Source organism: Anolis carolinensis, chromosome 6 (assembly GCF_035594765.1).
Source record: "Anolis carolinensis isolate JA03-04 chromosome 6, rAnoCar3.1.pri, whole genome shotgun sequence".
NCBI lineage: Eukaryota > Metazoa > Chordata > Lepidosauria > Squamata > Dactyloidae > Anolis > Anolis carolinensis.
In genome coordinates, this window is record NC_085846.1 from 53,128,083 (window position 1) to 53,143,692 (window position 15,610).

At 38.3% G+C, this 15,610-nt stretch overlaps 1 protein-coding gene across 1 annotated transcript in view; it reads right to left on the bottom strand.

Annotated features, from left to right (window-relative positions):
* Positions 1-15,610, bottom strand: part of vopp1 (VOPP1 WW domain binding protein) — a 67,027-nt gene that overhangs the window by 22,208 nt on the left and 29,209 nt on the right. Inside the window, exon 2 of the mRNA XM_062983805.1 lies at positions 6,666-6,724. Coding sequence (XP_062839875.1) covers positions 6,666-6,724 — 59 coding nt within the window. The remainder of the gene's footprint in view (positions 1-6,665; positions 6,725-15,610) is intronic.

Genomic DNA, 15,610 nt, shown 5'->3' on the forward strand with positions numbered 1-15,610 from the left:
CTCTCTTTCTTTCATTGATCATGTCCTTAAATTTTATCCTTGCTTTTTTTCTTTTGCCATATAAATTTTATTATATCTCTATTCCACTCATTTAGTAATTTTTGGTTCCTTATTATTGGCAGGTTTTGAAATAAAAAAGATCATTTTTGGTAGTATATCCATTTTAACACTTATATAGTGATATTTTGCTGATGTTGTCCACAAGTTGTAAATGAATAATAGACATCTTCCATCCTGGAATATCCTGGCTCCATCTCAGTTTCCTGGACCAGATGTTGACTCTTCATGATTGGTGTTAGCCTTGTACTGACTTCCTTCTTAACATCCTTAAGTTAAAAGAACCATTGTCTTTGCCTCAAAAGTTCATCAAGTCAGCAAATGTTGATAAATGTAAACAGATGTAAACATTTCTCTTATCATTGTCATAGTTCTTATCACAGTTTACCAGGCAGGTCAGCTATTTCAGTTATCATTAGCAGGTTTTAATTACAATTCAGCAAATAGGTAGTTAGTCATTGCAGACCTTAATATCAGAATGGCATCTCCAAAATTATTAGATCTCATTCATTCCCCTTCCACCAACACATAATGTATTTATATTTTTGTCACACTTTCAGCTGAGGAAGGGTAGAGAATAATATAGTAGACAAAACACCATCAAGATGTAGTTTCATATCTTTGCCCAAGGAACTTGCCATCCTAATTTTGGCCACTGCTGGAGTCCCTCCTTCCATCTCCTGCTATAGACAATGGTTGTTTAAACTTTAAAAATACAATGTACAAAATGTATAATGGTGAAGACAACATATCAAGGTGAAGACAATGTATCAAAGTCAAGACAGTGATGAAAAATGAGACCTGTAATCTCAAGAATAGAAATCAATCCCACTGAATCTTTTAACAATGCAATCCATCATATTGACTAGATTTTCTCTCTATCAAGCAGTCATTAGGCTTCCATTGTAAAGACCACATGAAGGAAGATGTCCACAAACTCAGATCCTTAATTACTATTGTCAAGAAGGATGCCCATAAACAAGCTGCTCTTTCATGTCATGCTCAATACCATCTATCATTTGTCTATATCTCAGTAAATGGGTATGAGTTCCAAATAAGTCTAATTCATCTCATTGATGGAGTGGAATATGAATTCATTAATTTTGAACAGAAAAATAGGCCATGTAAGGCAGAAGCTCCACTGGGAACACATCCGGCCTTGACAGATCCGGCAGATTCATTCATTCAGAAAAAAAAGTGTTTGTTTGGTCTGATTATTCATCTAGCACATTACCATTTCCCCTCTTTATTTAACCCCTGCTATAAGAACAGGACTGATCTATTAGCAGACAAGCTTCTGCCAATGAAGGCGTAAAACTTTATGCTAAGGGGGAAGATGGGATCTTGTTATGAATGTGTGTAGGCAGATACAGAGCAAGAACCCTGTTATGATGGCAAAGAATATATAATCAGTGAATGTCAAAGAATGTTACAACAGTCTTTTCTGCCATGAAGCAAAATTGAAACCCTGATGGATCAAACACATATTTTGATGAGAGGGAAAGGAAATATCGTATTTAAATTAACCCATCTGTTCCGGTCTCTTGCCTTGCCAGATAAAAGTTGACAAGTCTTTTTGCTATTGTTTAAATACAATGTCATTTACTAAAACTGGTGAAAACATTTTAGGTAATAGATTCATCTTGATTACTGAAATTCTATAATCCCATCACCATTAAAAACCGCAGTAGCAAGAGAGGGCCATCATTGTCTAGTTCCTTTTTACATGGTTTTGTGAGTTCTCTATTAATCAAAATTTGAGAAATTTGATTGTCATAAATCTGTTTGATCCATTATTGAAAATTTGGTCACAACATATTTCCGCATCTAAAAATATCAAAGCCACCTAAAATAGTTTAAAATATCCACAACATTCCTAGTGTTATTGTTTAACTGAATCTTTTGGTAAAAATCTTGCTTGATCCTCATGTATTAAAGTTTCTAAAACTTTTTTCAATCTCTTTGCTAGAATTTTAAGAAAAATTTTATAGTCATTGTTCATCAAGGGTATTGGTCTATCATTTTTCAGATCCTCTGCATCTTTGTCTTCTTTGGGGATTAGAGTTCTATTAACCTATCATCAGGAATCTGGTACTTTGTTACTTAATGGAACGTTACTAGTTTGCAATAAAGGTACACTTAGTTAATCCTAGAGAGTCTTGTAGTACTGTGTCATCATTCCACCAGGAACTGGTGTCTTTCCTATTTTCATCTCCTGAAGTGCCTTAATAACTTCCACCATTGTTACTGGTTCATCAAGCCCTCCTTTTTTGATCTTCAGTAAACATCAGGAGGTCTTATCTAAATATTTCTCTAAATCCTTTTTCGTACATCAGAAAGTTTTATAGAGTAAGTTATAAACAATTGAACTGATCTTGTCTTGATTTGTAAATTCTTGTTTTCCCTCTCTAATATGAGGGTTGAATGAAAAGTAATGCCTCCACCTTTGTTACTTGGGTTTGGATGGGAATATTTTAATAAATCAAACGCAGAAATAATGCTTAGAATGTGCTCTTTAGCTACCACTATTCACTTTTCCACATAATCACCAGACAATTGGATACATTTCTGCCAATTATTAACAAGTTTTCTGAAGCCGTCACGGAAGAAGTAGACACTCTGTTTCCGCAACCAGCGTCTCACACTTCTCTCAACGTCTTCATCAGAAGCATAATGATGTCCCCACAGATCTTATTTCATTATCGGGAACAGATGGAAGTCAGATGCTGCTAAATCTGGACTGTATGGAGGATGCCGTACGGTGGTGAGATCCAGTCTCTGAAGTTATGCTATGGTGGCATGTGAAGTGTGTGGTCTAACATTGTCATGCTGCAGGAAAACATTTCCCTTTTCCTTTCAGACCCTTGTTAGCCGTCGTTTCAAAGTTCACAGTGTTGTGATGTAATGTTCTGAATTTATTGTTGTTCCATGTTCAAGGAAATCAACATGGATAACACCATCAGCATCCCACAACACTGTTGCCATGATTTTTCCAGCTGAGGGCTGTGTCTTGAATTTCTTTTTCTGGAGTGATATTACATAGACTGATGCTTCATCTCTGGATCGTAATGGTGTACCCACATTTAGTCTCCTGTCACAATTAAATGGAGAAAGGCGTCACCTTCATTCTCGTAACGCGAAAGGAGTTCCTGGCAAATTTCAAGTCTGTGCGGTTTCATTTCAGGCATCAGCATCCTGGGTACCCATCATGCACAGATCTTCCGATAGCCAAGCAAAGCAATAATGTGACCCACACATTCTTGTGAAATGCCAATTATGCTTGAAATTTCTGAATGATACGATGATCATCCTGAATCAATCTCTCAACCTTTTGCTTGTGAAACTCGGTGGTTGCTGTCACAGGACGTCCAACTCTTTGTTTGTAACGCAAGTCAGATGTTCCCACCTCAACATCTTTAAACTTACTTGCCCAATGACGCACAGTATTCACATCAACACAATCACCATAAACAGCTTGCATTCTCCGATGAATCTCCTTTGGGGTGACACCTTCTGCTGTCAAGAATTCAATGACTGCATGTTGCTTAAGTCACATTGACCGACCGTCTGCGCAGGGTTCCATACTTCGCACTTTAACACAAACGTTCAATGCTAAGGCTTTCCACCAAATGGAACTGTAGAGGAGAGTCTACTCAAGAAGCCAGTACCTGCCACATACCAGTACTGCCATCTGTTGAGGAGTTACAAAGGTGGAGGCATTACTTTTCATTCAACCCTCGTATTTAGTATTAATTTATTCCCTCTATCTTTTCTCATCTTATATGCTAGCCAGCTTCCCAGTTTATTTGCCAGTTTAACAATTTTCTGTTGCCCATATCTTAACTTCTTGGCAATTTCAGCCACTATAATAATAAATGTTTCTGGAGCCATCTAATCTCATGAATCAGTTCCATGTCTGGAGGCTTATTTTGTAATTTCTCTTTCTCCTGAATTGTATCATAAATGTTATTCTACTTTTCTTGTTTCTTTCTATTTCAGTAATTTGTTGTATAACGGACCATTTCATAAAGGCTTGCTGGCATCCCAAATCATCTTCATGTTGGTCCTTTTATTCGTGTTTTCTTAAAAATAATTAGCTGTAGCTTTGCTTTTAAAGTCATTTTCTTGTCATATAATAGTAATCTCATTAAATTTCCAAGTGAAAACAAGCTCTGCCAAGAGCACTATTCAACAAATTCCTCACCTTGCGGACAATTTTATTGTCCAGAAGGTGGAAGAGGCAACAAGAGGATCAGCTATTCTTGATCTGATCCTAGTCAACAATGAGGACCTGGTAAATGGAGTGGAGGTGGTGGGATCCTTAGGTGGAAGTGACCATTTTCTCCTGGAGTTTGTGATACAAAGAAAAGGGGAAATTAAGAGAAGTAAGATAGGAATTCCAGACTTTAGGAGCTGGCTTCAGGAAATTTAAGGAAACACTGAGCGTAATTCCATGGACAGGAATAATAAAAAAGGGGAGAGTTAATGATGGGTTGGAGTTTCTTAAAAGTGAGATATTGAAGGCACAAATGCAAACAGTGCCAACAAAAAAAATAAATAAGAGAAGTGTAAAGAAACCAGAATGGATGTCCAAGGAACTTTCAGCTGAGCTAAGATTTAAAGGAGTCATTTACAAGAAATGGAAAGGGGGGAAAATCACAAAAGAGGAATTCAAACAAATAATCAATACATGTAGGGAAAAGCTACAAAAGGCCAACGCACAAAAGTAACTCAAGCTTGCCATAGAGATTAAAAACAATAAAAAGGGATTCTTTGGTTATGTCATTAAAAAAAGGAAGAACAAGGAAATGGTTAGGGCCTCGGCATGAAGATGGTGAAATGCTAACAAGGGATGGGGAAAAGGCAGAATTACTCAACACCTTCTTTGCCTCAGTCTTCTCCTAAAACATTTAATATTCAAATGCAAGCCAAAATAGGTAAAGAAGTAGTCCAGGAATATCTGGCTAAGATATTTTAAATGAATTCAAGTTTCCAGGGTCAGATGAAATACATCCAAGACTATTGAAGAAACTGGCAGAAGTCATTTCAGAACCACTGGAATTAATCCTTGAGAATTCTTGGAGAACAGGAGAAGTCCCAGCAGACTGGAGGACGGCAAATGTTGTTCCTATCTTCAAGAAGGGGAAAAAAGATCACCCAAACAATTATTATCCAGACAGCCAGACCACAATACCAGGAAAGATCCTGAAGCAGATCATTAAGGAGGCAGTCTGCAAACACTTAGAAAGGAATGCTATGATTACTAAAAGTCAACATGGATTTCTCAAAAACAAGTCATGCCAGACTAATCTTATCTCTTTTGTTTCAATACAGTTCCAAGCTTGGTAGATGCAGGGATGTAGCATATCTTGATTTCAGTAAGGCCTCTGACAAGGTCTCCCATGATCTTCTTTCAAACAAACTAGTAAAATGTGGGCTAGACAATACTTCTGTTAAGTGGATTTGTAATTGTTAAGTGACCGAACTCAAAAGGTGCTCATCAGTGATTCCTCTTCATCCTGGAAAGAAGTGATGAGTGGAGTGTCACAGGTTTCAATCCCGGGCCTAGTTCTGTTCAACATATTTATTAATGACTTGGGTGAAGGTTTAGAGGGCAAGATGATGAAGTTTGCAGATGACACCAAATTAAGAGGGATAGCTAAATACTCCATACTGAATTTCAACAAGGAGAAATGTAAGATACTACACTTAGGCAGAAAAAAAAATGAAATGCAAAGATACAGGATGGATGACACCTGTTTTGACAACAGGCTGTGTGAAAAAGATCTTGGAGTCTTAGTGGACAACAAGTTAAGCATGTGCCAACAATGTGATGTAGCAGCTAAAAAAGCCAATGGGATTTTGGAAAGTCATGGTGCCCCTCTTTCTCCTTTGATCAGACCTCACCTGAAATATTGTATCAAATTCTGGGCACTACAGTTCAAGAGAGATATTGACAAGCTGGAACATGTCCAGAGGAGGGCAACTAAAATGATGAAAGGTCTGGAGACCATGTCCTATGAGGAGTGGCTTAAAGAGCTGGGTCTGTTTAGCCTGCAGAAGAGAAGGTTGAGAGTATGGTGGAAGCTCCTTCTTTGGAGGCTTTTAAACAGAGGTTGGATGGCCAGATGTCAGACAAACTTTGATTGTACTTTTCCTACATGGCAGGGGGTTGGATTAGATGGCCCATGTGATCTTTTCCAACTTTATATTTCTATGAATGTCTCTTCCATTGCACAACACCAGAGCAACAGGATTATGATATGCAATCATTCTATGTAGAGTTGTTATATTTTTAATTTTATGGCATAGATTTAGATATCGAAAATATCTCAGGCCCAGAAAATGAAATGTTTTTGGAGAGGGGAGTGTATTACTTTGGTTGACTGTATTTATATCTTCAGATATCTTTGATTGTAAGATTGTCCATTAGTTCAAACATGATTTTGCTAGTTTACCTTGGTTTTCTTTAGTCTTTTTCTTTGGTAATCTGTCCGGTTTGGGTAAAAATATACTGCCCTAGAATGTAGGATCTATCTGCCAGCATCTCATACAAATACACATTCAAATATGATCACATAAACACACAGAGAGAAAAAATTACTTACACATAATATGTAGGATACACCCCTTCAAAGTACCAGCACTGCTTTTTGGCATCTGAATACTGAAAAGGAAAGCAGGATAATGACTATAAATATATTTACACTGTAAAATCCCTTCACAACTAGGTAACTCAGAGATATGCTGAACTATCAGTCCAATGGTTGAGGATGTAGTCAAACAAATTTGGAGGACCCAAAATTGGTACAGGCTATTACAGCTGGTGAGTCAACTCGGTATACTGGTTTAAGCATTGGACTACAACTATGGGGACAAGAGAATGAATTTCACTTTGGCCACAGAAACATACTGGATGACCTTGGGCAAGTCATACACTCTCAGCTCCATAAAACACTGTGATTGGTTCTCCTTAGGACTGCCGTAAATTAGAAATGACTTGAAGGCACCCAAAAACAAAAACAGGTTAGATTTATATCTAACAGAGGGTTCAAGAGGAAAGGTCTGCAGTCCACAAAAGTAAAAACTACAGTAATAGCACTCACAAATTCAGCAAATGTTATATTACCAAAGCAAACAGTAAATATATAAGAAAGGTGCCACTAGCAAGAGGAGACTGGAAGCTACTTCACTCCACCAAAATCACAAGTTCACAACCAATTACTATTATCAGACAAGCTTCCTACCAATTTCATAGAGTCATTGTTGGCAAGTTACAGTATAAGGGAAAGGAGGAAATTCACAGTTTCAGGGAATAATCATTTTTTTCCTTTTCCCCTCCTTCTTTCGTGACCACTCATTAATCCCAGTCCACCTAGAAGGTCTTTTTGTGTCAGAAGAGTGGGGTAAAAATAAGTGAAATAATGAGCAGTGTGCCGTGACAAGATTCAACATCCCTCTCATTTTCTAAACCTTCTCTGCAGGTGCCTTTTGACCTTTGCATTTGTATTAAGAGAGAAACTAGGAACTAGTGGGTGCTTTACTTCTTTCATCACTTTAGCTTGGCCCCTAAGACCCCTGTACCTTTTAACATTACTACACAAAGCAGGAAATTACAGCAGTTGCTGTTTTTATCATCTGGCTTTTGTTGTTGAAGTTACTTCTTGGCTGCAAGATACTATTGTATATAAAATGAGTCCAACTCCAATAGTTTGTCTGTGCTAATCTGCTCCTTTGATGAATCCACAAATAGTCACCTTCAGTCTCATCTTGGAAGAAAAGTGGTATATAAATTAAATAAACAAAGAAGCAAATAAATAAGACCTGATGCAGGACATAGTAAAGGTAAAGGTAAAGGTTTTCCCCTGACGTTAAGTCCAGTCGTGACCGACTCTGGGGGTTGGTGCTCATCTCCATTTCTAAGCTGAACAGCTGGCGTTGTCCATAGACACCTCCAAGGTCATTTGGCCGGCATGACTGCATGGAGCGCCGTTACCTTCCCACCGGAGCGGTACCTATTGATCTGCTCACATTGGCATGTTTTCGAACTGCTAGGTTGGCAGGAGCTGGGGCTAACAGCGGGCGCTCATTCCGCTCTCGGGATTTGAACCTGGGACCTTTCGGTCCACAAGTTCAGCAGCTCAGCGCTTTAACATACTGTGCCACCAGAGGCCCGCTAATGCAGGACATACATTACTAAAATGACCACAAAAGTTTCCACAAAATCATTTTGTCCTAATATATTAAAAATAAGTGCACTGTCATAATGGATACATTTGCTTGTTTACATACATAGTCTAGGCATTATTACTTCCCTTGGAGATTTTAATTGCAAGAGACACACAACTCAACTTAAAAGTGATTCTACAAAATTCAGCAGAAAATATAACAAACCGTTCACCCCACAATCCACCTCCAAGTAGCAGTGAGCTAGGCTGGGAGAAACAGCCTTCTCCAGTGTTAAGTGATCTTCTTCTGTTATTTGGACATGCTGCTTCTTCACTTATCCATCCATATACATGATAGGGCAAAAAAGAATTTAAAACAAACATTTTTGGCCCTTCCCTACTATTTCTCAGTATAGCCTCAGAAAGTCCTTTATGCTTGAATTCTCTATCTGCTGTTTCCATAGCAGCATTCCCAACTAAATGGAATCGGCTTGTTTAAAATAAGACTTCAGTCCTAGTTTTTTCAACTGTTAGTTTTTCTCCCTCTAATACATTATTGTTAAATAATTATAAGTAAGTCCAATTTTAAAATATGAAATGGAAGGCATCATTTTAATTGGAATGTAAACTTGAACAGACTTAATTCTCCACTGAATAACTACACTAAACAATGGCCCAATACTCTGGATTCCCTAGGGGAATCGGGAGAGATAATGACATCTGCAATCCTGACATGTTACAATAACTATTTATATTATGGGTGTAAGTAGTGAGATTGCATTAGAGCAGTTGTGTATGTGCTTTACTGCAGCAGTGAAAAGAACTATAAGAATATCTCCTGTAAGATTATGTAAATTGTTGCCATAAAAAGTAACTTTCCAAGTTCTGCTTCAATATGATCCCCAGTTCCAACATTTTAAACCTTTATGTTAAAGAGCATGGGGAATGATATCACTCCATACTTGTTTCTGTAAAAGAGGAACACAAGAATAGTTCTCCATTTCAGGGAGTTTGGAAACGTTTCTTTCTTTTGTACATCTCTCAAACTCTTTGTTGGGGGGAATCTTGTAAACTACTCAAAAAAGTAACTTTCCCCAGCTCTGTCCAAGTTCAGGGAAATTTGGCTAATGTTTAATTTCTTTCCATGAGTTGAATAGCAATGTGGAAGGCTGCCAGAATGACTTTGATGCTCAGTTTGCTTAAATTACCTCTAAAGTGAACAGGGTTGAATAAATTTACAGCAGTTAAAGGTCTGGCCTGTTCTTGTCAGCCAGTGGCCAGAAAAGCAACATTACGTTTTTCACAAAAACAGCAGAACAAAACTCAAGGAGGTAAAAGGAAGAATAATGTACCCATGTGACTTATCATGACAGCCTTAAACGAACAGATCATACAACCTGAAATAATCTAACAGATGTCTCTTACTGTCAAATTCTCATATTATGCCAAAGACTTTAAAAAAGCAAAGGATGTGGGTTTGCTAATGCTGGTAGATTCAAGTTCACATATTAACAGTAACTTCTGTAGCAAGCGTATATGTTCAAGGCAACCAAGTAGCTTTATCACAACCAGAGTTGGCTCAATACCTTTTGCCACCTGAGTGCCTACTGTATGCTTTGAACCATCCACTTATGATACACAGTGTACAAAACCAACCAGATCATTTTTTGAAGTACATCTCTCCATTCCTGTCAATAGAAATAAAATAACAAATTCTGCACCACCAACGTGATCACAGAATGGAACTCTGGTCCTTTCAAATAGATGATGCCTTCAAATTATCAAGTAAAAACTACAACAATCACAAGACTAAATTACATAAATGAATAAAAGCAGTATCAACAATATGGCAATATGCTAATATAAGCTTAGGTTTTGGTGCAGAGGATGCCCAGCATGGGCTACTGGATGCCAAAAGCCCTTTGAATGCTACTCTCCATAAGATAGGGAAAAAGGAGAAAGAGGTAAGTGGTAGGCTTTATGCTGTCTAATGGACTAAAGTTGTAACCACCTTTTCATAGTCTCTATTATAATAATTTCTTCCTTTTAAAGATTCTAATGCTCATGTGAAAGTGCACAGTACATTTAAAGAAATATTTGGCTTGCATAACAAAATAGCTTTGCCAAAATGGTACAAAAGCAAACAGTGATGAAAGAAATGCATGGTTTCCATGGACTGCATCTATGTGAAATTTATCATTTACTTTGATTTTCAGTTAAATTCTCATTGAAAAATACAATTCCTAAGAAATAATGCTGTCAAAATATTTTTTCTAGGTTTTTGGTTTTCAGCGTATAGACCAAAACCCTAACAAGACTGAATATTTAGATATTGGAATGCAGCAAAAAAAAAAAAAAAGGGGGGGGGGGATGCTGTTAGCTATATAATGTATTCTGTATGTCTTTTAACAGTATACTAGCTGTGCCCTGCCACATGTTGCTGTGGCAAAGTATGGTGGTATGGGAAAGAAAGTACAGTAGAGTCTCACTTATCCAATATAAACGGGCTGGCAGAATGTTGGATAAGTGAATATGTTGGATAATAAGGAGGCATTAAGGAAAAGCCTATTAAACATCAAATTAGGTTATGATTTTACAAATGAAGCACGAAAACATCATGTTAGACAACAAATTTGGCAGAAAAAGTAGTTCTATAGGAAGTAATGCTATGTAGTAATTACTGTATTTATGAATTTAGCACCAAAATATCACGATATATTGAAAACATTGACTACAAAAATGCGTTGGATAATCCAGAACGTTGGATAAGCGAGACTCTACTGTATTGAGGAATTGTTGGTAGTTAGTATATGTTATTTCCTAAAGCTTGTGAATATATAATATTTCTGGGTGTTCCTTTTTTTTGTCTGTTGGAGGCAAGTATGAATGCTGCAAGTAGGCGGAATGATTAGCATGTAATGGCCTTTCAGCTTCAAAGTCTGGCTGCTTCCTCCCTGGGGGAATCTTTGTTGGGAGGTGTTAGCTGGCCCTAATTGTTTCATGTCTGGAATTCCCATTTTCAGAGTGCTGTTCTTTGCAATATTTTGTGTTCTTCTACTGTCTGTGTAGATGAAGAAGTAACCATATGGAGTACTTGAGCGCACATATTGAAAAAGAAAGGCTGGTGCCCTCGGAAAACAGAGGATTTGCCAGGCTTTGATGATGGTAGGCTATTCAGTGCTATTCATGCTGACCAAAATGGATTCCCTTAGGTAGGAAGCAGCCAGGCAAGTGGAGTTTATATCCCTGTAGAATAATGTCCAGGGTGGGGGGAAGAAATGTTGTCTGTTGGAGGGAAGTATGAATGCTGCAATTAGCCAGAATGATTACCATGTAATGACCTTTCAGGTTCAAAGCCTGGCTTGTTTTCTCCCTGGGGAATTCTTTGTTGGGCGGTGTTAGCTGGCCCTGATTGTTTCATATCTGGAATTCCCCTGTTTTCAGAGTGTTCTTTATTTTTAGGGTTTCTTTCAGCATGTTGATTGCACTGTAAGAGGATAGGAAGGTATAATCATGTTGTTTTCATGTTAGGAAAGAGGTAGTGTAGGTTTTTTATATGTATGTCTTCACATTGGTTGTGGCTTGGCAATATTTTCTGTTCTTCTATTGTCTGTGTAGATGTAGATGTAGCCATATGCAGTGGTTGCTTACACAGACAGAAAATGGGTTGTGTCCCCCGGAAAACGGAGGAATTGCAGACATGAAACAATCTGGGCCAGGTAACATCTCCCAACAAAGGTTTCCTGCAGAGAGGAAGAAGCCAGCGTTTGAAGCTGTAAGGCTATTCAATGCTAATCAAGGTGGGCATTTGCAACATTCACACTTGGCTCAATTAGAAAAGAGTTCTTTCTCCCACTGTGTAGCTTTCAGATCTACAGGTATTTGTGTGAATATATAGGTGTGTTTGTTTGTGAGTATAGATAGATAGATGTGTGTGTATAAAGGGGTGTGTGTGTGTGTTTGTGTGTGTTGTGCATACACACACACAGAATCCCTCCCACCTAACTATGGTTTCCAACCTGGGCCGACTCCCCAACAAGGACCTGGCCAGGGCTGAGAGGCAGCAAGGCGACTACAAACTTGAAAGTTTACATAGGTTGAACTTCAAATTGAATTGCATGGGCTGTTGTAGGGTGACAGAGGGAAAGCCGCGGTGCATGCTGGGAATTGAAGTCTATGCACTCGCCTCTTTTGAATGCCCTCGTCTTCTATCTATTTTGGTTTTTTAAGTCTTTGGCGCTGTGTTCTATGTGTTTCTGTTAGTGTTGGTCACTCATTGGGTTTGTAGGCATTTTGCGGCCAAATTTGGTGTCATTTAGTCCAGTGGATTTGTTGTTTATTCGGTCCTACAAACAAACAGTACATTTATATATATATAGATGGGAGATAATGAATTTGATACCAATTTATCAATTTATCAGAAATCTGGGTAACTTTGTCCTTTCAATTTGTTGAGGCATCTGAATAGACTTGACTGGTCTGTCTATTTAGTTGGGGTGGTGCTTGCTATTTTTTCTTTGCCAGAGGAGTTAAAAATAAAAAAAATTAAAAATGATCTGTAGTTGTCTCACTTGATATGTTCAGGTATGAATAATTTATCTGATTTTATAACACAAGTAGTCTGCCACTGCAGAAAATGCTCTGCCGGAGCTGGTAGAATATCTTTGATTGCTCTGCAAACATTAATCATCCTGTTTTATTTTGAATTAATGTGGGGGTAAAACTGAACAGGACCCCATTAGAGGGCACTACACTGTATTTATTATCCTTTTTGCATAAAAGCAACATTAAGAGCTTCAAAATGCAATTTCATTTTCAAATAATGAATCATTCATGACCCTTGTCATTTCATGGAAGATAGCAAATGCATTGCTCTCCTAGAACATTGTGACTATCATTAAGCATAATGCCTTTCCCTCCCACCCTTCCACAAAGAAAGGATGTTCATGTTTACCAAAACACAATAAATGGGAAAATGGTTGCTCCTTGAACGGGTAAGCATTCGGACTAATAAGCAGGTGTTCAAAAATGGAGTGAAAAGAAACAGTTTACTTCTTTCACTGCTGTCCTGGCTTAAAACAAGCATGCACACTGACATGTAAACAGAGACAACCCACCAATTACTTTTAAATGGATAGTGAGGTTGTAACGGATTATGCCCCCCCTTAATTATTTGTTATAGAATAAGGCAACATGGTGTGCAACAGTACTTCTTTACACATATTGAATACAACTGCTGACATATATTGCAAAGAAATCCTGTCAATATACAGCTCCTGTCCAATTAAGTTCATTTTTGTCTGGCTCAGCCCAGCAACCTTTATATTGTTCAGGACCCTGGACAGTGGCAGAGAGCTGCAAGGAAGCAATGTCAGCTTTAGCTGGTTACTTGGCTGCAGACATTCTGGTGGACATTATTCAATTTTCTCCTCTGTCGTGAAGTTCTATTCTTTTAGCATCAGTTTTTATCTTCAGTATGGGAACAATAATCCTTATCTAATCACCAAGGCAGAAATTAAATTTTCTATTCAATCCATGCATATGAATTAGCACATTTGGTACTATTACTACACTTAGTCTGCTACATGAATTATCTTGTTTGGCTTCTTGACACTCAATGTCAGGTGATGTTTGCTTATAGTAGTTCAAACTAAATTGTCATGAGGAAGAGGGAGCAGGCTTGTTTTCTGTGATCCTGGAGACTAGGACTCAGAGCAATGGTTTCAAATTATAGGAAGGGAGATTCCACATGAACATTAGGAAGAACCTCCTGACTATGCTGTTCAACAGTGAACATCGCCTAAGGATGTGGCAAAAGCTCCTTCTTTGGAGGCTTTTAAACAGAAACTGGATGACCATATGTCAGGGGTGATTGTGCTTTTCATGCATGGCAGGGGGTTGGATTAGATGGTCCATGTGATTTCTTCCAGCTCTATTATTCTATGATTCTACGAAACAACAGATGTCTAATTCGAATACTAGACACAAGCCAAAACTGATGGTAGTGGCAATATGGATTTTATTTCTGCTTTTACTCCTGCTTTTATCACATATTAATTGGAGATTTATAAGACACTAGCTGTGCCCGGCCACGCGTTGCTGTGGCGAAATATGGTGGTATGGGAATTGGTGAGGAATTGGTGGTAGTTAAGATAAAGAGTAAAGGTTTTCCCCTGACATTAAGTTGAGTTGTGTCTTACTTTGGGGGTTGGAGCTCATCTCCATTTCTAAGCCGAAGAGCTGGCGTTGTCCGTAGACTCCTCCAAGGTCATGTGGCCGGCATGACTGCATGGAGCGCCATTACTTTCCCGCCGGAGCAGTACCTATTCATCTACTCTCATCTGCACGTTTTTGAACTTTAGGGTTGGCAGAAGCTGGGGCTAACAGTGGGGGCTCTGTCCGCTCCCCCAATTCAAACCTGAATGAATGCTGTAATTAGGGGAAATGATTAGCATGTAATGGCGTTGCAGCTTTAAAGACTGGCTGTTTCCTCCCTGAGTGAATTTTTTGTTGGGAGGTGTTAGCTGGCCCTGATTGTTTCATGTCTAGAATCTCTTGTTTTCAGAGTGATGTTGTTTGCGATATTTTATGTGCTTCTACTGTCTGTGGCCTTCAGAAAACAGAGGATTTGCCAGACTTTGGTGATGGGAAGACTTTGTTGGGAGTTGTTTGCTGGCCCTGATTGTTTCCTGTGTGGAATTCCCCTGTTTTCAGAGTGTTGTTCTTTATTTAGTGTTCTGATTTTAGAGATTGTATTGTTCTGTTTTATGATACCACAGTAATTTTTATATATTCTGATTTTAGTGTTTTTGAATACTTGGAGCCAGATTGTATTCATTTTCACGGTTCACAGCAACACAATAACAACAACAACAACAACAACAACTTTGGTAATACACATTGCTTCACTCCGTTGTCAGCTTCCTTTCTGGAAGAATTCTTTCTTGGGAGGTGTTAGCTGGCCCTGATTGTTTCCTTTGTGGAATTCCCAATTTCCCTGCTTTCAGAGTGTTGGTCTTTATTTACTGCCCTGGTTTTAGAGATTATATTGTTGTGTATTATTCTACCACAGTAATTATTTCATATTACAGTAGAAACTGGATTATATGGCAGTGTGGAGTCAAGATAATCCAGTTCAAAGCAGATAATATAAGATTCTAAATGGGTTATATAGCTGTGTGGAAGGACCTTGACTCTACACTGCCATATAATCCAGTTAAAATCTGATAATCTGTATTTTATAGGCAGTGTGGAAGAGGTCTAAGTGAGGCCAAACTCTGCCTGTCCCCTGGGCCGAGTGGGTTGCTAGGAGACCAAGTGAGCAGAGCTTAGCCTTCTAAATGGCAGCAATTGGATAAAAACAATTATTTCTCTCCCTCTAATTA